The sequence below is a fragment of the Drosophila obscura genome, unplaced genomic scaffold (genome assembly GCF_018151105.1).
Source record: "Drosophila obscura isolate BZ-5 IFL unplaced genomic scaffold, ASM1815110v1 contig_4, whole genome shotgun sequence".
NCBI lineage: Eukaryota > Metazoa > Arthropoda > Insecta > Diptera > Drosophilidae > Drosophila > Drosophila obscura.
In genome coordinates, this window is record NW_024542828.1 from 5145253 (window position 1) to 5170327 (window position 25075).

A 25075-nucleotide genomic window follows, 5' to 3' on the forward strand; every position below is an offset into this window, starting at 1 on the left:
TGAAACGAAGTTTGTTGTAAAAGCGCAGTATTCCAATGCGTTTTTTATTCAATAATAAAAATACGATTGCCGGGAGGCCCATTTGCCACAGCTATCATTTAATTTAAGCTGTGCGTTTACCAAAAATTACACCCTGCTGTCTGTCAAATGAATGTGTAGAGCACACATGCAGATAATTCTTGTGTGTTCTATAATCTTTGATTAGCACCCAAAGAAGGGTCTGTTTAAAGCATATTTCACTTTCCCAACAGTTGGGTTCGGTGTAAAAAGGTTTACGAATGAAGGACGAGGAGTGTAAAAATATGATTTACATTTTGTGTTCAGTTTTTCTTCTTATTATTTTTTTTTTGGTAGTTTAAAACATTTGAGGCATTTCTGTCGTACAAATAAATGGCTACAAAATCTATGGCTGACAAATGAGTAGCATCGCATATTCCAGGAAATCAAAAATCAACAAAACTTAAAGCGTAATTTGAATATCAAAGATATATGTAGAGATACAATATGCATATAACCTTAATTCATGTATATCGGGTGTGTATATATACTATATATATATATATATATGTAGATTTATGAGTGAGAAAAAGTATATCCAAAAAGCTTGTTCTGCAGTCTAGAAATTCGTCTCCTTAAATTCCTTGGATTGTAGCACGGGGGACGTCGTCGTTGTCGTTCCCTCATTTCCATTTCCATTATGTGATGTTCCCTCCGATCCCCCTCCACCCACTGTATAGGCCAGCACTGTGGCATGATCTAACTTCCCGGGCAGCGCCACGAAGGCACTGCTGTCCACAACCCTCTTCCTGGCCGCCCGATGCTGCATTCGATTGAGCTGTACCTCCCGCTTGGCGCCATCGGGTCCCGTCGAGAGCTTGTAGAAGAGCTCTCGCTGCTCCAGGGTCTTGCGTCGCGCAGACGTTATCATCCGCACGAAATCGATGAGCAGGTGGCACAGCCTCCGCGCCGAAATGCAGGGCGAGAAGGTGCCATTGATGCCATAGCTGAGAAGATCTTCCAGGCGATACAGCGTGAGGGCATGCCTTTGGGGTCCTGTCACAAGGGGCAATCCGGAGATCGACTTTGGTATGCGCTGCGGTGTCGTCGTCACAGAGGCTGGCGCTCCCAATCCCTGACGTGGTTCAATCAGCGTCTGGGAGCGCATGTACTTTGGACGACTGGGCGCATTGCTGGGCGGACTGCCTGCCTTTACTTGGCGCGCTGGCCGTGTGGGTGGCGTCGATGGATGCAGACGTGCGTAGATCGCAGAGGCACTCTTATTCTGCCGCTTGGGCGCCAGGCTCGAGGGTTTCCCCACTGATGTCTGCAGCTTAACGTCGGGTGTCCAGGCCTCAGCGAATTTCCCCACCACCGGATCAAAGTTATCGCTAATCCCGTCCGATGTGAGGAAAACAATGTCCCCGCTCTCGATGCAGCTCATCGTAAATGTGAGATTACTCAACTCCGGCTTGTTGCCATCGGCAGGGCCCAGGGCTCCCAGGGCATCACGCATATCCCTCATGGAGCTGATGTCGTGGGAGGCTTGGGTCAACTCCCTTACGCCATGCTTCTTGGAGTACACATATCCCAGGGAATCACCCACATTGCAGGAGCACACCACATACTTGCCGGATGCTCCGTCCAGCGGCAGCACAACGGCAATGGTGAGGGTGGACAGTGCGCCTCCTACTTCCAGTATGCAGCCATGGCCCTCCCACAGGCTGCGCAGAAGACTGACAAACACCTCCTGCGTGGTGGTGGCCCTGCATTCTTGTGCTTGTCCGAATACCGCACGATCCAGGTAGTCCAGGCAGCCATGGACCGCCGAACGAGCAGCTAGACGAGCTCCATCACCTGTAAAAGGAGTAGGGATTAATATCAAGAGGGGTTTATCCAGCTCTGGTAACCTTACCCCAATTGACGCCATCTGCCATGGCCATTGCAGCGGAATCTCCGCGCACTACCATGCCATAGCAATCGGCAATGGGATTGCCCATGGGCTCCTTCGTCAGCATATTCGTTTCGTAGAGGGACACAGAGATGCCATAGGCAAAGTCGCATTCCATGCGCCAGTTCTCCACGCCAGCAACGACCGCAGGAGGAGATGTGGCGCCGGCGGAGGAGGAGGAGCCACCCTGATTGCTAACAGCCTCGCGGAGCAAACGCTCCCTTTCCGAATGTGGATTGGCATCCGCAGAGGCCTCAGTCTTTGCATTCAACAGATTTCTGTTGTTCTGGTCCTGCGCCGAAACACAGGAAGTGCTGGCCTTTCCGGTCTCTCCAGAAGTCGCAGCCGCCACTGCTGCCGAGAGATTTGCAATGCTGCTCTTGGAGTTCTTGCGCGAACGCATGCCCGAGGTGGAAGCTGTTCCTCCCTGCTGGTCGCCAGCATTGCTCTGCCTTCGAGAACCACCGCCGCCGCCGCCTCCGCCACCCTGTGGCCTTCCGAATTTATTCGTCAGCCTTGTGGCGTTGGAGCTCTGCTGTGTGGCTGTGGCAGGCGGCCGTGCCGTTGCATAGCAATCCTCATTCTCCTGCTGCGTATCAATGAAGTCAATGTCATCCGCATAGCTGGCACTCAAATGCAGTTTCGAGCGCTTGATGCCCGTCAAACCCTCGTCGGGCCCCGTGCAGGCGGCAGTGATGGTGCAGGTGCCAGCCTCATAGCCACCCAACTTCAGGACTGGCATCTCTGTGGGATTCTGTCCATTGTAGATCTCTGGGCCATCCACAAATTGTCGTTGCATGCGGCTGCCACACAGAGAGAGAGGGAGCGGGAGATTTCTATTAAATTTTCGACTCAATTTATGATTGGAATCGCGCGACTCTTACCCCTCGAGATATTTGGTTATGAAGTTGCCATCGTCATCGCCATCGTTTGCATTGCCACGGCGCCGACCCTCGCGGGGCTCCGCAATGAAACTCAATTGACGAAAGTACGTGGTGACCTTCTGACGGAGCGACGGCATCTTAACTCCCAATTAGAGAGAGAGAGGCGGCAGTGCCTCTTAATTACTGGAGTGCGGGGTGCTGCTGCTGGGATGCTGTAGGGCTGGAGGGATAACCAGTGTGGCAGTTCGTTCACCTCATCTGCAGGGCAATTGTTGTGGGAGTCACTGCAGCTTCTGGCTCCTACAACCAATGAGAGAGAGGGTTTTCGTTTAATTATCAATAAATTATGCAATTAAATGAGGCATAAAAAATTAAATTGCAATAGAAGCAGCAGCCAGCAAACAGCCAGTCAGCATCTCTTCGCAGTTCTAATTACAGGATGTTCTTTTTAGTTGCCGCAGGCCATCATCAGCATCATCATCCCCCTGCCTCATTAGAGGTAGAGAACGAAGAGGAAGACACAGACAGAGCAGAGCCTGGTCTCCTGCAAAAGCCCATTCATTCCCTCGTCTGGCGACTCATTTCGTATGCAACCCCCCCACACACACTCTACTTCTCTCTCTCTCTTTGTGGGGGTTTGCTGTGTGTGCGCTGATGATTAATGAATGAACAGAAACAGAACCCGAACCCGAACCCAAACCACAGTCCGAGTCCCCGCTGCAGCAGCTGTTAAGTTTCAAGCTCTCAAAATTTGTGGCTTTCAACTGAAAGATGATATCATATGGGAGTTCCATGGGGGAACAGCAAATAAAAGACAGCATTTTGAAGGATGATAGACATTTGAAGGGTAAAAGCATATGAAAGGCAGGCACTTGAAGGTCACAAATGCCTCAAACGGAAGCCACTTACACGCTGAGTAGTAATAGATCTACCTTTGCCTGTACCTTCATTCCCATTCTAATTGCCCTAAACACACACAAACATTATGCAAACCTCGTCGCTATAATTTTCTCCTTCTTGGAGACACCACAATAAATGCTAATCTTCAACAACAATTGCTCTCTGGAGAGCCCTGGAGATGAGGCTTTTCCTACACACAAAACGATTTATATAAACGATCAACAACACAACAGGCACAACCACAACCCACAAACAGAAATGTGTACAGAGCGTGAAAGTGCTCTTGATGACAGACAGGCGGCAATTATTTTCAGAGCAAAGCAAATAATTTCGCACAAAATGCTTCACATCATATTGCACAATAAAAAATAAACTACAATAAAACTTGACTTTAATTTATGGCATGAAGAGTGTGGCACTTTACAGCGTGACAAATGTGTGTGATGAATGATTAACAGCGACAAAAAAAAATGGTGCAAGATGAAAATAATCGATTAAGAGGCGCCTGCCTTTCTATGCACTTCTCATTGTTTGCAGCTAAGTGGAAGAATTAAACATTGAACTCCCACCGATTGATTGATAGCCTCATTGAACTTGTGCAGACTTCGCATTGATCGCTAATCAATCACGTATCAATCAGCAGAACAGTACAGTACAGGCACTTAAGTGTAATTCAATTGAGTTCAATCTGTGTGCAATTTCTTGGCAGAGAGAGAGAACTGATCTGATCTCCCCATCCACATCCACATCCACTGTGGGTGCACGTAAATGCATTAAAATCAAATTAACCCAAATTACATTTCCATTTTGCTCTCCAAGATACAAATCAAAATGAATTGAAAAAGTCAAGACAAAGCCAGAGGCTAAACATAGAGGAGTGGGAAGTGGCACAGTCAGAGAAGAGGGGAAAGTGGCATGGGCCTGTTGTTGGTGTTGTTGTTGCTTTCAAGCCTATTGAAGTGCAGCCAACTGCATGCACACTCGCAGCCAGCTACCAGCCACCAGAGCCAATGGCAATCAATCGGATGATTGAAAAAGCCTCCACTCTACTCCACTCGGCACAGCCACAAAGCTACTCGGGTGCCGCCGCCTCAGCCTCCACCTCCACCTACGGCAGCCCCTGCATAACATTTCAATTTGGCCACAACAATGTGTACTGCAATATGCAATATGCGATTAAATGTGCAGCCAAAGTGAGATTACAAGCCACAGGCGGCACCGCAAGAGTCGCCTCCGCCACAAACATCAATGCTCAGGCCACAGTTTTGCATTCTGCCGCTGCCTCTGCCCCTACGTCGCATGTGCTCCAGTTTGTGCCCCACCTGAGCGGAACTGAGCTCCAGCTTACAGGCTGCTTTTCTGCCCACAGCTCACACTCCTCCATCTCCGCGCCAGAGCGTCAATCAAAGTCATCATCATCATCATCACTTGACATACAAAAGGCGGTCATGTCACAGCGCGAAAAAGACTTCAGGAAAGAATCGAGGCTACTCTTAAGACTACTACGATCTTATGTAGAGAAAAGATCTTAAAATATGCTGGAAACTCATAGAAATGGTAACAAGAAACACAGGGAAGTGTCTAATGAAATTATTTCGATCTAGAAACAATTTTAACGCTGGTAGAACGAGGCAGAAACGGAAAAACTAACCGAGGAGCGCTGCTGCATGACGGAATTCAAGTGTAAAATAAAATAGTTAATACAAAACAACAACAGAGATCTGAGAATATCTATTTTAGCACACAGTTTCCAGTTTTTAAGGGCTCTGCCCTCTTTTAATGTGTATTAAATTCTTATTTTTCTCAGTGTTTATCTTCTCGATTCTCGTTTGACTTTTGTGTTCCATTCATCTTCTGAAGATGACGCTGACGATTCTGACAATGCTATTGTGGGTGAGAGCTCTCTCACATAATAATAATATTTAATTTGAGGCCATTGTCCACCTGACAAGAGCACGTGCTGTGAGGAATGAATGGGAAACCTCAAGTTAAATCATAAATACAAGTGGGGATCGTCAATTAGAACGATCTCTTGCATAATCTAGGCATTCTTCAGTATAATGACATTCTTCCACAACAACATTTAATCGTTTCGAAAAGGCGACACTCCCTCTAAATCAACATACGATCCCCACTAAATTTGTGAGGCGTGCGCCACAATCAATCGACACTTTGATCGGGCACATCGAATGTTTCAACACTCGAAACGAATCAAGCATGGAAATGGGGAAAAACTACTCGCACGAATACTCGTAAAATCAGCAGCAGCAGGCCGTGGCAAGAGGAGTATTGTGCAAGGTCTGGGGAGGGGCACAGCAACAGCAGCAGTACCAGTGTATAAAAGATCGGGCATATATAAATGTATGTGTATAAATATTATCTCAAATGTGGAGCACATCTCGTGAGTTGCTGCTGCTGCCTGCCACATCTTGTGTTTATGCGCGAGAAAACCCAAAATAAACAACGAAATGAGTTTCCTCAAACTATAAATAATCGAGACGACTGGGCCAACCCCTGCCGCCACATATGGGGGCCATCAGAGCACCAGATCCCAGATCCCCGACCCCAGACTGATTCTTAACCTCATCTCTATCTTTGCATTATATTTTAAGTACTTCGGAGTAAAAACCTGCTAATTATTATAGAGTAGAGTTGTTGAATTATATTTATTTAATAGTCAGAAGTAACTTGGATTATGGGACCAAGTGTCGCGCGTCATGCGGCAGAGCTCCTCGGTCGTTGGACTGCGCTGCTGGCTGAAAAACGAGTGTAACAACAACGATGCCTTTTAATCTTCTAATTCGGTGATCTCTTTCCACAATCTATTACAGATTTAAATTCTTAACAGGTATTATTATGGTCCATAGCTTTTTCTTTTTGTTTATAATTCGATTTTCATCGAAAAGTTTGAAATGATTTCCCTGGAAATATATATACGTCAGGGCTTTTAACCGCATTTCCTGTTAATCAATTCACACGAGAAGTTAATCACAGATACTACATATTTACCACGGGAATCTGTGTTTACTCTGTGGGTTAATTAGATGTGGTATCAACAGACGACAGGGCAAGGTCTCTTCTTCATTTGAAAAGAGTCTTTCGTCGGAGGTTTCTCCTCACCAGAGCCATAGCCCCCATCCCAGAGAGATTCTTTTATGTTTGTTTTTGGCCTTTGTGCATATTCAAAAGTGTTGACTTAATGCCATGGAGACCCCCAAAGAGGGGAGCAGAGCGGGAGAGACGTGCTAAAGCCATAAACAAACAAGTCGTCAGAAAAGTGGGGTTTAGTGTGAGAGAGAGATAATGTCTCGGTCGTTTGGACTGCACACATTTTGCTGCATGGCAAGCCACGAGCAGTAGAAGATGGTGACAACAAGTTGCACAGAGACAAAAAAAAAGAGAGAGAGATGTGTATAGCCCCATGGAATCTCAAGGTGCAGCCGTTTTCTATGGTGGGGAGGGGAGGTCTTAGCACAAGTCAAGTGCATCATTCGCTGTAAAGCCAGAGCCAAAGCCAGACAGAAACACAAAAGAAAAGCAGAGACACACACGAAAGTGAAAATTTGTGGGCAATGCAATGCATTCATTGCGTGTGGGGTGTGGTGTGTGTGCTTTCCACACCCAAAAGAAAGTTGAAGGCCGTCTGAAGATCAAGATGGAATAGCAAAACTGAAAATACAAAATAATTTAAGTTGAAAATGATATAGCAAAAATAACTGGAACACGAAATATTTTCTAGCTGAAGATTGGGCTACGAATATTCAATTATTCAATCATTTTTAGAGAACTCTTTAGGCCCTTTGATACTATATTTAACTACGATTAAAAAATGCATTCATATTCTTTATATATGGAAAACCGGTTCTATAAACCACAAATGAGAGCGACCCCGGGAGTCAACCGCAGAAACCGACTGAACAATAATCTCTCGAATAAAACCAGATAAAAAGCTTAATTTTCATTTCCTGATTTGCCATAATAATTTTCCATTCCCCTGAAGGCCTATCAAGCCATAAATACGAATAAGAAAATGAGGGAAAAAAAATAAATAAATTCATTAAGAAATATGTATGCATATGGGTAGCTTTTTAGGTCTTTATATGGGGATTATAGAACACTTTTTCGCTTTAATTCATGGGCAAACGACTACAGGGAGCACTCTTCTATATACGTATATGCAATATAGAACTCTTTCCTCAATCATTTGACCATGGAACAGCACATTTATGCAGCTCAAAGAAACCCTCCCAATTTTTCTATATATTCTCTGCTCTTTTGCCATGTTCCTTTACTTCCCCTCCATTAGACAAGAGGCAAGCAAATATGTAAACAGGTGTTGGACCACTCATTGGAAAAGCTGTTGCCTGCATAAATAATACACTCTTAAACCGCCCCTAAGGCGCACACACATGGCCCACCAACTCCTCTGCCCAAAAACAAATACAAAGCCAAGTGCCGCTTGGGGCTTCATTAAAATCGGGCTATTAAAATTTTACATAATGTAAACCGCTGGAAAACAATCACAAAAGGAGGTTCCTTGACCTCCAGAAGGGGATGTGGATCGTCGTTTTGTGGAGGTCGACGACATGGCCAGGCGGCATATAGCGTGTCGTCGTATGTGGAGAAATAAATATAAAGAAATTCACCAAACATGGGCGAAACATTTCTTAAATTGCCATCTAATTGGCATTTTTTTTTTTCATTGGGTGCGTGGTACGCTCCATTTTCTGTTGCAACAATTTGAATTAATGGAGTTTGCTGCTGCTGCTGCCCCCAGCTGCATCCACAATCCCCACATCCATCACCCCATCTCTGTGAGTGGCACTGCAACTCAATTCCCACTCTAAAAATTGACAGCGCGGCGAAACTGAAAGTGCAACCCAAAGATCGGGGGCAGGTTTCCTTTTGTTTTATTGCTTGCCAACGATGGGGACGCTCCATTCACACTTCGTACGGGTATTTCTAAGAAGGGAGGATTCCACCCCTAAAACTCATTTTCTCTCGTTGCAATTTCCAGCACATTTCCGCTTCCATGCTTTTCACTCATTCTCCTAGAGCTTTTGAGGTCGCGCTACTTGGCCCAAAATGAAAAACCATTTGGTAGGGCGGAGGCAGAGTTTTCCCCTCCCCCCAGCAGAAAAACAAGTCGCAGAAGTAGTTGGTACAATAAAAGAAAATGTGGGGCAAGGCAAGGCCTAAGCCTTAGCAGCAGCTGTTGTGAAATAGTAACGAAAAAGGAGGAGTGTGTGTGCCTGAAGAAATGTCTATTGTTTTGGGGCAAGTTTCGGTTTGAAGTTGGTGAAAAGAAACAACAGATTGTGGGGGGATAATCCGCTTAGAATTGATTAAAGAAAAACCCCATAAAAGTTCTCACACTGATTGGGTATGCCTTATACATATATCTGGCTTCCTTCTTAAAACCTATTTTTTCCTCGCACAAAATAATTTCCATAATTGAATTGGAAGTCCAGGTAGCCGCCATGGCTGTCGTCAATGTGTTTGTGGCGATTTATACACGACAACTAATCCTACATGAATAAATTAAATGTAGAAGCCTCCACAAACTAAGACTGCCTCTTGGGGTTCGGGTTTGGGTTTGGGGGCTTGGCCCCGCGTTGTGTGGCATACAAATAAGAGTCGACGCCTCAACTCAAACTCCAACTCCTGGCTATGCAAATTTGTTGTAGTGAAACCCGTCAGACGACTGAAGTTATAGTACGAATATCTGTGGACTGAGGGGACTGGGTGTGGGACTTACATATTAAATTAAATGTTAGTGGACAAAGACAATTCAAACGGAGTCAAGGCCCGGGCAAAGAACTGTGTTGTGTGGCAGCAAACACAAAGAAACAACAAGAGACTGTGGAGACCCCTGAAGCAATTGTAAAGCCACTTTGTCTGCTGCCTCTTGTCCAAAAACCTCGCAAAGCAACGCAACTCTTACTCCCAATCCAAGTCATGGTCGTCATCGTTGTCGTCTGCTTCTGGTGTCAAATGTCTGCCCACTGGATGGACAAGCGTCTGTTTTCCAGGTGGTTGGTGTCTCTTTCTGTCTCTATTGCGGGGTTAAATGACCCCTGACCGTCGTCTGTCTGTCCTTCTTTTGGCCACGTTTTAATTTGAATTTTATTCGGTTTGTTCCCCTGTTTGATTGTTGAGTCATACTGACATTTGGCTGACTAATCCCATGGGTGGGGGGAAACGATTTGGCGCGTGCTTAGACAAAGCCAAAGAAAAAGGAGAAACCCAATAAATATTAGACTTTTAATTCATTTGTTTATCTAAACGAACTTGGAAATAATATTTTTAATTTAATACTGAGGGTTCTTTCCTCTTTTCATTGAATGAACTTTTTGTTTGCGTTTTTCTCCATTAATTTAAAATTGGCAAAATTTGTTTGTATATTTAGCAAAAATTTGTTTGTGCATTTTTCTGCTGGTCGAATGCTTCCGCTTCGCTGTGGCGTCTCCCTCTGGTCTGTTCTGGTTTCTTTTTTTTTGCTAATCGTTTGACTTGGATGCTCTTCTCTTCATCAAAGGCCACACAAAAAGACCAAAAAAAAAGTTCTATAAATGTTCACCAGACAAATTGTTTTTAATGAGCTGGAAACTTTTTCGGCTGAATAGAGTTTTTCCATTGTGGAGTGAAGAAGCAGAAGAAGCCACTTAATGATGGCGAACCAAACCCCCGCTCTGTATGCGAGTTAAACAAATATAGAAATTCAATATTTATACAGAGCTTCTGCTGCAGGGAAGCCAGCTCCTGCCTCCTGAGCTAATGCGTTAAAGAAGAATGAACTCTTCCCCAGTGGAGCTGCAGAGCTCGGGCAAACAAACTTCTCAACTTCAACATCCACACGAGCAGGACCATGGACTACGGACCAGAACTACGTCATAAAACCAGCCATCGAGACAACAAAGGATGGTCGTGGTAGAGGCTAGAGAGCATGGGGGCAGAAGCCTGGGAAGACCGCCAGTTGGTGGCTGGGAGTCCCAGACAGAACAACTTCATGCACGCCACCAACATCAACATCACCCCCTCTGGGAGCATCAAAGCCAGACGGCAACAGACTCCTTCTCCAACCGAAAACCAGAGAAAAGGAGAAAATAAAATGTGGAAACAAAATATTCCATGAATAGTTCAAAGTTTGTGTGGGAAAAACTAAGAGTAGAAAAAAGTTGGAAAAAAGAGGAAAATTCTTTGGTTGCCAAGCGAAAGTGATTGAATTCCTAGGGATTCCAGACTGGCGCCGAACTTGGGAAGGAATTTTCCATACGTTCTTCAAATAATTTCAAGTTTTCCTCCAGAGTGGAAAGAGTATGAAATGGGCAAAAAACAATGGAAATATTGCACAGCTCAAAGTTTGAGGCATTTCCAATCGGAAGCCCTTCAACATTTGATTTGATACTGCGAACAGATTTTTAAAAATAAAGAAAAGTAAAATAAAACCCGTTAAGTGTAAAACCATGAAAGTTTGAGCAATTAAAGATCTCTAGTTCTTAGATATTTTAATGGTTTTTGAAGCTTGTACCGAATGCTGACTGGTCCTGTCAATCAAAGTAAATGTTTCTGTTCGCTAAGGGGAACTTTGTGCAGCTAAACAACGTAATTCATTTCCTATTACAACAGAAGCACACGATGTCTTGTGTCACTAATCCTCCTGTTTCATAGGCAAAACAACCCCGCAATAGAGTTATCTTTCGATGCTATCTTGAGGACAAAGTGGTTGTCAGCCCACTAAAACGTCGCCCCAAAAAAGTGTCCCCTTTAATTTACGGTTTATTTCCGGCTGATTTCCCCCTGCGTCAGTTTTTACCGCAATTTTTGCGCAAGCCGACAGACGACAGACGACGGGTTGAAAGTTCCCATTTTCATTCCCGAGCCAGGCGCCACATCACGTGCCAGGAATGGGTCAGTGCAGGGGAGGCATGGATTCTCCAAGGTATTGTCGGTCTTTGTTGAAAATCGATTTTGCGGCATGACGAACGTGTTATCCTTGGAGCCGCAGTGCCGTGGAGGAGAGTGTGTGCAGGAGTTTATGTCCAAAGAAATTGCCTGCTACTGCATTTCCTCCCCTCTCCCACTATTGCCTTTAGTGCCGTTATGTCGTGCCAGAAGAGTAGGTGGAAGCAATAGAGGCAGAGATAAAGAGGAAGCTTCATCATTTGCAGGCAACGGTAAAAATAAAGCTTGGCAATGGAGTGACGTTTTAAGTGGCAAAGTTTTTGGGTTGTTTGCAAAAAGTATACACGTATGTACTTCCTGTGTCTGCCAGCAGAAATAGGGGCGAGAAATAGATTAATTTGCACTGCGGCTCTTTTTTGAAATTATCGCTCTTTGGCACCCGATTAGTTTTCTTTAATTGTTTGCGAAAAGCCGCCAACAACAACGAACACAACAATAGCAAGCAGCAAAAAAGTTATTAGCACAGTTTCGAAATTCGATAAAGGAAAAAAAAAACCGGTTATTGCTCTGCCATAACGAAAGCTGCTGCGTCTTTATTGTGTGTTACGGTTGTTGTTGTTGTTCGTCGCAGCAGCAGCTGAGAGGCTGGCAGACATAACAAAGACAAGGCGACGCTTTTGATACCCTTTGGGACCTTTCGGTAATATGGATTGGATTGCAATTGGTTTAACCTATGAAGAAATATATAAAACTAAGGTGTGCAACTATATTCTCATTTTTATGGAATTTTCTGTGCAAACAACACATTTTACTTTCTTCTCTGCGTTGCAAACACAAAACTCCAGTGGAAATAGCTTTAGTTAGGGTATCAAAAATACCTCAGCAGGTGAATCAACACACGCACTCCATCTCCCTCTCGCACGCTCTTTGAGGACTCAATCTAAGAAGGAAATAATAAAGCACACCAGACACACACAAAAACATACAAAAACGCATAAAACAAAACAAAAACGCGACAAAAGGCGGCAAAAACAACTGAGGGCCAAAATCGAAACAAAAATCAATAGCAAAAGAAGGAAAAAAAAGCAACAGCACATAGGAATTCTCTTACAATAATTTGAGTTGTTGTTGTTGGGCTTGTTTCGTTATCGCCGCTGCTTCTCCCTTTGTTGTTGTTGTTGCTGGCGCCGCACGTAATGTGCGTTTTGCGGGGGGTCGGCGGTCGTGCGGTGGTGTGTATAAATATTTAACAATAACGAAGGGTTGTTTACCAAACTTTAGCTCCGAAGCATATTTTGAAAGGAATTTCAATGTAACAACTGTGTTTAGAGCTGCTTTGTTTTGTTTAATTCTCAGTTATAATTTATGCATTGCACTTGTCGTTTATTCAAATGGAAACTTTAAACGTTTCTAAAATGCTCCGCGATATCACGCTTCTTTCAACAACGCGCGTCCGCAAGGTCGACCGTTCGGGCGGCAATTGGGCGGGAATAAAAAAATTGACGTCCGTGGAGTGTGACTGCGGATTTATCGGTCAAATATACCGTGAGACCCTCAAAAATATACCGAAATATACCCTATCCGTTTCAAAATATACCGAAAATATACTGACAGACACTACAATAGTTGATATTCCTCGATTTTAATATTCGGTTTAATATTACTAGCTAGTTAGCTCTCTCAGCCCTAAACATATAATTTAATGCGATTTCTCAATAAATTTTGTTCAGGATTGGCTAGTTTTTAGAACTCTTTTTCATTGGATTGTTTACATATTAAGGTTCAAACAAAATCAACATAAAACGAATGTGACGTCGTTTTGTGGCGTTGCCAGACTGGTGCAATTCGTAGTTCCTGCGCGCTGCCATACCATGATATTTTGTGATATGAAATTCGTCAATTTTGATATTCGGTTTAATATTACTAGATAGTTAGCTCTCTCAGCCCTAAACATATAATTTAATGCGATTTCTCAATAAATTTTGTTCAGGATTGGCTAGTTTTTAGAACTCTTCATACTTCATATTAAGGTTCAAACAAAAGCGGCCAAAGCATGAAACGTAAATGTTGACTAAATGTGACGTCAGTGTTGCTGGTCAACCAAGTTTATTTTATGCGTATGTACTTTTTTATACCTTATTTTTTTTAATTGATGATAACTGTTTTGTTCCAAGCTCCATTGATACATTAATAATGATTTTATCCTAGATTGACATGTTTTTTACATATTAATGCACATGTTTGTGTGTTGTATATACATTTATCCTGGTTCTGATAGCTATTATTAGAACCCGTGAGCTGCAAAATTTCGTTAACATCTTTCAAAACCGAGACTAAGTAGTTTCTGCATTAATTGGAGCCTGAAATTACAAACAATACCTCAAGTCCATAATATCCATTTTCCCAAGGTATGCAGATTGTTGCTTATTCCGTGCCAAAGTTGCACAGCAATGCTGCTAATTCATTTCCCCATGTTGCTGAAAATTTTCCCATACAAATCAAATGTATCATACGGGAACGCGTATGGAATGACGCAACAATGAATCTTTATTCCATACGCGTTCCCGTAAGATACATTTGATTTTGTATGGGAAAAATTTCAGCAGCATGCTGCCACACCACGAAAATGAGGGGAAAGTCTCCACAAAAACACTCTATTCTCCACTGAAAAGAGAGCACTCTCCACGAATTGAGAGCAAATTTTGCAAACTCTCCACGAATTGAGAGCGACTTTTGCAAACTCTCCACGAATTGAGAGCGAAAAATGTCAGTATTTTTGGTGCGCTAAATTGAGTTTGGCGGTCAATTTGAAATGTGTCTTAATATTTGGAAAAATAAATATTTCACTTGATTTGTTTTTTCGAGTGTGACTGGAACCTCAGAAACGTCATTTTCATTATATACCTTAAACATACCGAGGAAAATCATATTCATCAATTTTAATATTCCGTTTAATATTACAAGGTAGTTGGCCATCTCAGCCCTAAACAAATAATTTTATCCGATAGATACATACATTTTATAAGAGATTGGCAAGTTTTCAGAAGTCCTTTTTATTGGATTATTTACATTTTACGGTTCAAACAAAAACAGCATAAAACGAATTTGTCGTCGTTTTGTGGCGCTGCCAGACTCGTGCAATTCGTAGTTGCTGCGGGCTGCCATACCGTGATATTTTGTGATATGAAATTCGTCAATTTTGATATTCAGTTTAATATTACTAGATAGTTGGCCCTCTCAGCCGTAAACAAATAATTTTATCCGATAGATACATCAATTTTGTTCAGGATTGGTTAGTTTTTAGAACTCTTTTTCATTGGATTGCTTACATATTAGGGTTCAAACAAAAACGGCCAAAGCATGAAACGTAAATGTTGACTAAATGTGACGTCAGTGTTGCTGGTCAACCAAGTTTATTTTATGCGTATTTACTTTTTTATACCTTATTTCTTTTAATTGATGTTAAATGTTTTGTTCCAAGCTCCATTGAAACATTATTTATGATTTTATCCTAGATTGACATGTTTTTTACATATTAATGCACATGTTTGTGAGTTATAAATACATTTATCCCGGTTCTGATACCTATTATTAGTAGTCGTGAGCTACACAACTTTGTTAATATCTTTAGAACAAAAACTGAGTAGTTTCTGCATTAATTGGTGCCTGAAATTACAAAGAATTTCTCAAGTCCATAATACCCATTTTCCCAAGGTATGCAGATTGTTGCTTATTCCGTGCCAAAGTTGCACAACAATGCTGCTACTTCATTTCCCCATGTTGCTGAAATTTTTCCCATACAAATCAAATGTATCTTACGGAATGAAGACTCATGCTGCTTCAGACTCATTGTTGCTCGTCACTCATGTTGTTCGGTCATAGGGTTGCCAGGCTCTGCTTATCGATATGTAAAATAAGTTGGCACTCCGTTCCAACTATCGAGAGCTAATTCTGCCGCGAAAAATGAGTCTATTGACTGGTATATAGTTCGTGTGTAGTTAACATGTAAAAAAGGGACATTTTTGTTGAACCTCTTTGTTTACCCTTATTTTATATAGAACCCAATAAATGAAAGTCCTAAAAATAAGCCAGATTGTAGAAAATTGATTAATCTATCTGATTAAATCGTTTATCAAAATTGATATATTTGCGGTATATTATGGAAATGAGAAGGTATATTTGGGTATATTTTTGAGGGTCAGACGGTATATTTTGTCGATACATCGGCGGTCACACTGTGCTCGATCCGCAATTTTGTTGCAATTTTTTCGTATTTTTCGTACTTTAAAAGTGTTTTCTGTGTACAATTTCAAAGGCCATCAATTGAGTGAATACGTTCCGCGTAAATAAAGTGGAAATAATCCAAGAATTGGTAAGTTTTTCCCCCTAATTCGGTTGCTAAATGCCGATGCACACACGCATTGACTCGCACACACATACTGGCACAGCGACACGCGAATTTGCGAATTTCGCTTTGGCCTGGCTTTGGCTTTTGTTGTTGTTGGTAATATGTTGTATGTGCTAAACATTAATTAATTGTCGCAATTTCTGTTTCGCTATAAATATGTGAAACGTGTTGTCGGCATTTGCTTTAATTTAATGGGCAATTGCGTTGCTTTCTTTGCCGGTATTAGTGCGTTTGTTGGCGCGGGCGAATGGCGGGCAATTACACACACACATACTGGCAGTTGTGCAGATAGTGGTTTACGTTTATGCGATGTTGGGTTTTTATATTTTTCAATCAACTAGGAAGTAATTTTAAATAAAAATATCATTTTGGGGGTCTGTCTTTTGGATAATTTTGGTGCTGTTTCTGAGACGCCACATCACGATCAGTGTAGCGGGCATCACTGATCGCGATCGCGAGCGAACGCATAAACGCCACACACACGGGCACAGCGCACACACAGGTGAATGAACTTTTTTGCGTTGTTTTGTAATCTCAAATTGTTGCTGTTTTTTGTAATTGTGTGTGAATTTTGTAATTGTTTTGAGAGCGCGCGCAAACAAAACACACACATGTCGTTTTTCCTTTTCTTTCCATTTGCTTTTTTTTCGCATTGTTTTCAATTTGCCGCCCCTGGCTTTGGATTCCCTGTTCCTCTGACTTCGCAGCTGCATTTGCACACGAGTTAGCTATTGATCTCGCGTGTCGTGTTTTTGATACCCTTCCTGGCAGTTCACAGTGTTGAAAAAAGAAGCATCTTCTTTATACGTATTTTCTCAGAAATATGCCCTCAAAAGGTCTTAAGATCCCTATATCATATTAAGGGTATACAAAAATTCGGTTGCAGAACCAACCCCTCCTGCTGGTATTTCTTACATTTATTTTTTTATTTTTCGCGAGAGTTCATTTGCATGTTTGTTCAATTTGTTTCCACAGCAGCTCTTTGCAAATGTTAATGAACCTGCCGCCTGACAACTGAAATTTGCAATAAAATTTTTACCAAAAATGTGAATACATTCCACATAAAATGTCATAAATGATCTGTCGATCTGCTATTTATGGAACATAGTCATTCTCTAGGAAAACCCTTCCAAAAAAAACACACCATTTCCTGTAAACTTTTTAAAAGAAAGTATTTTTCTTGTATTTAAATAATTTTCTTTTTATATTCTTTTTTATTTTATTTTTTTTTAAGGCAAAGCGTTTGCATAAAAATACACTTGTTGTTTGTTGTCCATGTTTATACTTGTAGCTGCTTTTGTTTTGGTTTTTGATGCTTTGTTTTTATACAATATGTTTTGTAAACCATTTGTTCTAAAGCACTAGATGTTCTCAATACATTTGTTGCTTAAAAGCGTCCCTACTTTTTGTGTTCAACTGTACGTACTCCAGTAGGAGCTCTCTAAGTAGCCGTAAAGTTATACAATTCGTGTGACGTGACTTCTGTTTGTTGTGACACTTTCTTGAAATCCTGCCAACTGATGGAAAGGCGGGGGTAATGTAGAAGCAGTTTAGTTACAAGCTTTGTTCGGCACTAGTTGCTTCTCTCTTCCGCATGGATTGTTTCTCCATAAGATTATTGCTAAATTATTGCAGTTTTCCAAGTGCCACACACAGAACAGATATTCTCTACTTTCGGTTTGATTAACGCTATTGCAAGCGAAACTTTTGACTAGAAAGCACTTTAAAGCAATAGCCTCTGTATTTAGTTGTTGTTGTCGTGTAAATAAATGTCTCACATTTTACATATGCATTTAAAGTTAGTTATAGATTAGAATTAGTTGTAGTATTAGTTCTGGTGTCGTGTAGAATCGTGTAGAATACAAAAAAAGGGGTAGGGGTTTTGCTTGTAAAGAGAGAGAGTGTAAATTGAATTTACATTTTGGTTAAAGTACAATAATGTTCCACAAGAGTAATTTATAGTTTAAGTTGTATATAAGAACAAGGCAATTGAGTTTTTGTGTTTTTTTTTTTGGTACATTAATATAAGATTAAGGATTAAGAGCACTCATCGAAATACGATTCCAAATAAGTTTGAGTATAAATTACACCAAAAGACGGAAACAAAGATAGATAAGATAGTTTGAAGCCAGGGGGGACAGGACATAGACAATACATTCTACAGAATGTATTTACCCTTGTCCCCACGATGCTCCTTTTGCCGCTGCGACGAGGTGACAGCTGCCAGCAGGAAACTGGAGCTACCACCGCTGCTGGTGCTATTGGTACTGCCGTAGCTGCCGTAACTGCTGCCGGCATCTCCATAGCCGCCGAGCGGCAGGGCGTTTAGCTAAATCATTAAAGCCGAAAATGGGTTGTACCGCATGATCTTTGACAGCAAAATCCACAGTACCGAGGTGATGGCGCACAGTACAACGCCGCCCCAGCCCAAGTCCAGGCTCCAGGACGTTAGGAATATGCGTGCGCCTAGCAATGGCTTGGCCATGATAGCCACTCCGCCGGGACGTGCCACAATGCCATCCACAGTGCCATCATAGTCGCTGTCCAGCATGGGGCGTCCCTGCTGTCGCTTAAAGTGGATGATCATCAGCGTAAAGAGTGCAAAGAGAGCTGAAAATCAGATATCAGATTTATCAACGTTTGAGTGGATAAGGCGCATCTCCAAGAACTCACCTGCCAGGAGATACATCACACCTGTGATGAGGATTGCACTTATCTGACGCTGGCAGACGCCAAAGGCTCCAACCAAAGCGGCGCTGCCCAAAATAATGAGGCACACCAATGAGCAGGATATGGAGAGATTTTGCATTCCTAAAAGATGATGATTTCAATTAGATTAATTCTGGGATTTTCTGGGATTTGATTTTTTAAGCAACTGCTTAAATCTGTGGATTATATTGATTATACATTATATATGAGTAAAAGGTGGATTGGCAAAAGCAAAAGCAGCGATCTGCGATGATGATTGGTGTCTCTAAAATTGTTTCCTCATCCAATTGATTGGAAAGTTCAGGGAAATTCATCAAATTAGCAAAACGGGTTGTACTGCTTTAAACTTAACTGTTACTAAACCTGAAATTAAAAGAGCAGAGCAGCGTACGAGAACGCCTGGAATCATAGAAGTGCACATCAACTCTTTTTCATATCTAAATCGTTTCCCTCTTGTGGTTTAAAATCATTTTCTAAAGCCCTTAAATTCGTTTGTGGCCATAAATAAAATATACCTCTTCCATTTCCGCTCATCACGGGGGGCACAGGCGGGGCACACACACACACTTTCACAAACACCTGTAAAACCAATTACCCAATAGACGACTCGTTTTCCGACACTACCAGCAATTAAATCTCATATGTATGTGTGGTGGTGACTGAGTTCCCACGTAACCATATAAAGGCTGGGAAAAGTGACAAATGCGATTTTTAGAACGCAAGAATGGGTAGGGGGTTGGGACGCAAAAAGGTAGATGAACCAAACCACTTGGTGACCTATATTTCCCCAACCAATTGCTAATCCTCTACCCGCAAGGGTAGTTGCTGCACTGCCATTTGGTTCACCACCCACCGAGTGCCCCTCTTATTGCTGCTCTGCCACTTGCTGTACCTCTGGCTCTCCGTTTGCTGCCCCAAAGCATGCAACTATCGACACGGACATGTTTCATCTGCAGGGAGAGCGCCAGATAGAGAGCCGGAGCCAGAGGATGGACTATATTGACAATATAGGAAACCGGAGCCAAACTCTGTTAGCTTTTGTGGTAATTACTTTATATAGTAGATGGTGCTGCTACAAGGCCGCAGGACACTGTCGGTTATGCTCCTCCTCCTCCTCCACCACTGGGCATTTGTAGCTGTCTTTGGTTTTCATTTTTATCTGTTCTCTCTGCTCTGCTCTATGGGAAATGGGATTTGTGGTAATGACTTGTGAAATGTGCGACAGCTTGGAGCCAACATTTTAAGCCAGAATAAATGGTGGAATGGTACAAGAAAAGCAAGCTTAAGCGGAAGCGTGGGAGTAGAGTGAGAATGCCATTTAAAAATTGTATGTTTAAATATAATGGAAAAACATTTACTGGTGGTCTTCTACATACATCGAAAGTGACGTCTAGGGCACACACAACCTACAAATGTTGTTTAGGGTTTAAGGAAACGAAAGGAAGGGACTACAAAATCAGGACAATATTCGTGGGATAAATCAAAAGAATACAAAGCCAGCTAACCCTCACAGTATCTCTTATCTCTATTCCAGATCTATCTACTCTTTGCTGCATTCAATATAGAAAAATAATGTCTGCTGAAGCTGAAGCAATTGTCACAACGGCCGCTGCCGATGCCACCACATCACCGACAACAATCAAGAAAGTAGCCGCCGTCGATGCGGACACCACACCCGACAATGCTGTGCCCGTGGCCACAGATGGTGCCTCCGAGGGAAACGGCAAAGTAGAACAGGAGCGCGCCGAAAAGATACTCAAGGGCAAGGAGCTCTTTAGTCAGGGATCGCGTAATTTTCTGGTCAAGAGCTACGATGAGGCCGCCGATGAATTGAGCCAGGTGTGCCAGCTGTACGAGGAGGTGTACGGAGAGCTGGCCGATGAATTGGGCCAGCCCCTGCTGCTGTGAGTGGACGACAGATGATGGAGAACGGCTGTAACTTTATTAATCTTGTAAATTTTGTCCCTACCCTGTAGATATGCCAAGGCGTTGATTGCCATGGCTCTGGATGAGAACAAAGTGATTGATGTGCCCGATGAGGCAGCCGATGACGATGAGGAGGATATGGACGATGATGATGAAGCTGGGGACGATGCAGATGAAGCTGCAGAGTCCAAGAAAGAAGCTGGGGAGGCCAAGAAGGGGGCCGGAGAGGCCAAGGAAGCTGGCGAAGCGAAGAAGGAAGCTGCCCCATCCAAGAAGGAAGCCAATGGCGCCAGCAGCACAAATGGCAAAGCGTTGGACAGCATCAAGGAGGCCTCCGATGAAGCCGATTCCACTGTGGATGCTCCATCAGATGAGAAGAATGCCAAGAAGTCATCCACTGGCGTCGAAGAAGTTAGCAGCAGCAATGGCGGTGCCTCGGTCAACGATGACGAGCGTCCCAGCACCTCGAATGGTGAGGCTGCAATCAGTCCCAGCAATGGAGCTGCAGCTGTAGCTGGCGGAGAGGATGAGGAGGAGACCGAAGAGGGTGTCAGTGGCAGCCTGCAGCTGGCCTGGGAGATCTTAGAGGCAGCTGCCAAAATCTTTTTGCGCCAGGGCCTCAATGGTCTCCCGTATTTGGCAGAGGTTCAAACGGAATTGGCAAACATTGAATTTGAGAATGGTATACTTGAGGCGGCACGTGAGGATTACGGTGAGCAATCCTTGAGCCAAAGATGCTTCGTTTACTAACTGTGGAATTTCCATTGCATTTTCCAGAGAAAGCGCTCTTAATTCTAAGCGATCTTCCAACCAAGAATCGTCGCGCACTCGCCGAGCTGCACTACAAGATTGGGCTGACATTCTTGATGGCACAGCAGAACAAGGAGGGCGCCGCCTCGCTGCGTCTATCCAGTGCCTTGATTGAGGAGGAAATAACAGAGATCAAGGGCAAAGAGGAGCCGCTCAGCGAGCGCGAGAAAAACAATATGTTGGATTTGGAGGAGACCAAGCAGGAGATTCTGGCCAAGATACAGGAAATTGAAGAGATGCAGGCTCAGGTAAGGGAAACTTCATTACATATTTCCACCGTATAATTATTAATTTAAAACCAATTTGCAGACCATCGCCGAGGTGCGCGCTGCCTTGGATAGCTACATCAAGCCAATGGGCAGTGGCAGTAGCAGCAACGATGCTGCTGCCTCTTCATCCACCAATGGAGCGGCAGCCAGCTCTCCATCATCGTCGTCCAGTGCTGCTGCTGCTACTTCTGGCGCTACTGGTGCTGCTGTTGCTGCCAGCTCGTCCTCGTCGACCATTAGCAGCAGTTCCACCGCCAAGCCCACCGATATAACGCATTTGATTAAGCGCAAGAAGCCCGAGGAGCCTGGCTCTGAGGCCGAGGCCCTGTGCTCCCCAGCCAAGCGTCCCGCCTTGTAGGAAAAGCAGCTGCACATTCCAGTGGCACACACTCAATCACCCCCCACCCCCATACATCAGCTACTTAAAACCCCACAACTCCACGAAGCATGAAGGAAAAACACCTTTTATCACACACTTGCATTTTATAAAACACAAACACTGTCCTCCCCATGCAGGATCTATGCTGCCCTGCCCCGGCCCCCGCCCCGCCCCTATTATGCTCCTATTTATGCTTTTTGTTTGCTGTTTTTTCTACCAAAATTCTCTATAAGTCTCTGTAAGGTTACAATCACAATTTAGTGCGTAAGAAGTGCGTAAAAATAAACGAATGTTTTGTATTAAACAAAAAGGAAACGGAGAGGAATAGAGAGAGAGAGATTGGATATGGATTCAGGATGGATCACCCACCACCAGATACGTACTCAGATGCGGCTGCAGAGTGACGGCTTGTGACTCACTGTGCTGCCAATCGTTGCGCTGCTCCTCCCCGCGTGCATTCTCCATGGAGCCAGCCAGATAGTTGACACATGGCGGGGCTCCACGTGGGAATTTCGGATTGCGTCGCAGCTCCTGCAGCTGCTGAATGGGCAGATCGATGCACAGAGTCCAGATGCCACCATGCATCGGCACCAGGAATACAGAGTCGCGACGAAAGCGATGATCGGCTGGAGGGATATCCAAAAAATTGTTAGGATTACGATATATATGTAGATAGGATTGATACCTACATCTCTTATCCGGCTTGAGCATGGCCACCTGATCCTCTAGCAGCCACTCCAGATGCATACCCGAACGATTCGTATAACGATCCAGACTATTCCGATCCCATGTGACATGCTCCCAGTGATCCGTCATGATGGCGGCACACAGCATGGCCGTGGCACTGGTGGTCATCAGGAGGGTAACAAACAGAAACAGCACCGGCGGCGGACCCATGCAGCAGCTGGAGCAGCAGGCACTGCCACCCGCCGCACTGCCCATGCCCAGGCCGTCCATGTGTGAGGCCAGGGATGTGGGGGAACTGCTGCCGCCGCTACCGCGACGTTGGATTACCTTGGCGCAGCTGTTCTGCCTCAACAGGATGCTGTTGCTGCGCCTCAGACTCTCGACGGCCGCCGCCGCAACGGCGGATGTGGCTGCGTTGGCGCCCGAATTACCTGCGTCGAACTGCAAGGAGCCACCGACCACGGACGAGGGATGCTCATAAATGCTGTTGTGGCGACTGGGTGCAAAATAGTAGCAGGTGGTTTGCCTCGGCTCCGTTAACTGCTGCTCGCCGCCGGGCAGATCCTCCTCATTGCTGCTCGAGTAGACGATCGACTGCTTGAACTGATTCGAGTAGCAGTTCTGCTTGAAGCTCTGCGATCCCTGGGGATGCTGCTGCTGCTGGATGTACAAAGCCTCGTAGTCGCAGTGATGCGGATTGCGATAGATGACCGGCCAGGAACGTGTGGTCTTTGCGTTGCGGCTATAGCGATTGCTCGTGGATGCTACTGCTGTGGCAGCGGCGGCACTGGCGCTGGGCGGCTCCTCCTCCACTAAAGGTGTTAGCTCGTTGGGTGGCTCACACGACGCCTCCAAAGTCAGCGGCAACTTCTGTAGCGGTTCCCGTTCTCGTTCGCTGTCCAAATCCAAATCCAGATCCTCCTGCTGCTGCTGCTGGGGAACGATGGTGGTGGTGGCCAGCTGTCGCTGGAGCACGTTCTTCGCGGCAACACTGCTGCCACTAGCCGCTGCCAAGCTGAAATCCTCCTCCTCGACCAGAGTGGCGCTGCCCACAACAGCAGGGCCTATGCTGCCTGCAGGCGTGGAGAAAATGCTGTTAGACGACGACGACTGTGCCTGTGGCTGTGAGCGACTGCGTTGTAGCAGCGCAAAGTGTTTCGCATTGCTCTGTGCCGCCTGTTGTTGTTGTTGTTGTGGCTGTGGCTGTTGTGCGATCGAGATGGGACTCGGCAGCGGCAACGGTGCCTCATGGAGGAGGCCACCACTGGTGGGCGATGTGATGCTCACTTCTGGTACACACGTAACCTTGTACCGACTGCCGCTGCCAATGCCAGCGCCCAGATTGACGGTGGCATGGCCATGGCCCTTTGAGCGCATCAGTCATAAGTCGCTCGAGTTTTGCTTCTTGATCTTATTGAGGCTCATATTGTGGTTCGTGGTGGTGGCGATGGTGCCTGTGGCTGTGGCTTTGGTGGCGATGGTGGTTTGCTTTTGGTTTTTGCTTGGAATGTTTGCTGAGTTTGTCGGATGGATGGTTGGTTTGGTTGTCTGTCTGTTTCGTGTCTAAAAGTGTGCGGCGCCTAAAAGTCTACTATGCAAAATGGAACTTTGCGCGGGTGCCTCGACAAAAGAAATTTCTATGATTTTTGTATCTACTTGGCGGCGTTTGTTCTTGTAGTAGATGTTTGTTGTTGTTGTTTGTTGTTTCTATCTTTTTCTTTTACTATTTTTGTTGTAGTTTTTGCTTGTAGTTTTTGCTTGTAGTTTTGTTTGTTGTTGCGGCAACACAACACGCCTTTTTGTTTGTTTTGCGAGTATTTTGTACCAATTTACAGTTATGTTATTTTGATTTTGTTGCTCTTTCTTTTACTACTTTTAGCTTGAAAGCTATATTATAAAAAAAAGAAAAGAAGTAGAAGAAAACAAATGTACAACATGAGTTTTGAAGGAGAGAGAGTTAGCAGTAGGACAAATCGACAGACAGATACGATACTAGTTAGTAGGTGCCGTTAGAAATTCTACAACTACGTAAAGAGAGAGAGACAGAGAGAGTAAGTGAGTGCGTTAGAGATGAGACAGTATGCAGATCGTGCCATCGATAGACTGTGTACAGCTGAGAGGGAGAGATAGATATGTGGGTGGGTGCCCATTAAGTGATTTAGCTACAGAGAGAAAGAGAGATGACAGTATTAGTTAATATGCAATAGCAGCTATCGTGCAATCGATAAATGATCGAGTAATGCTAAGAGG

General features: G+C 44.1%; 3 protein-coding genes across 3 annotated transcripts; 1 reads left to right on the top strand and 2 right to left on the bottom strand.

Annotated features, from left to right (window-relative positions):
• Positions 1–17: 17 nt before the first annotated feature.
• LOC111073599 (PP2C-like domain-containing protein CG9801) lies at positions 18–13130 on the bottom strand. The gene is made up of 4 exons (XM_022366003.2): positions 12909–13130; positions 2833–3132; positions 1913–2751; positions 18–1854 (listed from the first exon to the last, which is right to left on the bottom strand). Exons 2-4 carry the CDS (start codon positions 2967–2969, stop codon positions 617–619), a joined length of 2214 nt encoding a protein of 737 aa, XP_022221695.2. The 5' UTR covers positions 2970–3132; positions 12909–13130; the 3' UTR covers positions 18–616.
• Positions 13131–15849: 2719 nt separating this feature from the next.
• On the top strand, positions 15850–22448 carry LOC111073062 (protein NASP homolog). Its single transcript, XM_022365199.2, has 5 exons — positions 15850–16009; positions 20289–20658; positions 20731–21392; positions 21458–21738; positions 21800–22448. The coding sequence occupies exons 2-5, from the start codon at positions 20327–20329 to the stop codon at positions 22115–22117; spliced, it is 1593 nt and encodes a 530-aa protein (XP_022220891.2). The 5' UTR covers positions 15850–16009; positions 20289–20326; the 3' UTR covers positions 22118–22448.
• LOC111073057 lies at positions 17276–24557 on the bottom strand. Its single transcript, XM_022365188.2, has 4 exons — positions 22828–24557; positions 22522–22764; positions 18719–18856; positions 17276–18655 (listed from the first exon to the last, which is right to left on the bottom strand). The coding sequence occupies exons 1-4, from the start codon at positions 24200–24202 to the stop codon at positions 18375–18377; spliced, it is 2037 nt and encodes a 678-aa protein (XP_022220880.1). The 5' UTR covers positions 24203–24557; the 3' UTR covers positions 17276–18374.
• Positions 24558–25075: the final 518 nt, after the last annotated feature.

Bases quoted from the DNA above. Each gene is read 5' to 3' on its own strand.
- LOC111073599 (XM_022366003.2), bottom strand. From the start codon at position 2,969: ATGCCGTCGCTCCGTCAGAAGGTCACCACGTACTTTCGTCAATTGAGT. The intron at 2,752-2,832 runs GTAAGAGTCGCG...TCTGTGTGGCAG, and splicing joins ATAACCAAATATCTCGAGGG to CCGCATGCAACGACAATTTG. The intron at 1,855-1,912 runs GTAAGGTTACCA...CTCCTTTTACAG, and splicing joins GGCAGATGGCGTCAATTGGG to GTGATGGAGCTCGTCTAGCT.
- LOC111073057 (XM_022365188.2), bottom strand. From the start codon at position 24,202: ATGCGCTCAAAGGGCCATGGCCATGCCACCGTCAATCTGGGCGCTGGC. The intron at 22,765-22,827 runs GTAGGTATCAAT...ATATCCCTCCAG, and splicing joins GCTCAAGCCGGATAAGAGAT to CCGATCATCGCTTTCGTCGC. The intron at 18,857-22,521 runs GTACGTATCTGG...ATCATCTTTTAG, and splicing joins CACTCTGCAGCCGCATCTGA to GAATGCAAAATCTCTCCATA.
- LOC111073062 (XM_022365199.2), top strand. From the start codon at position 20,327: ATGTCTGCTGAAGCTGAAGCAATTGTCACAACGGCCGCTGCCGATGCC. The intron at 20,659-20,730 runs GTGAGTGGACGA...CCTACCCTGTAG, and splicing joins TTGGGCCAGCCCCTGCTGCT to ATATGCCAAGGCGTTGATTG. The intron at 21,393-21,457 runs GTGAGCAATCCT...TGCATTTTCCAG, and splicing joins GGCGGCACGTGAGGATTACG to AGAAAGCGCTCTTAATTCTA.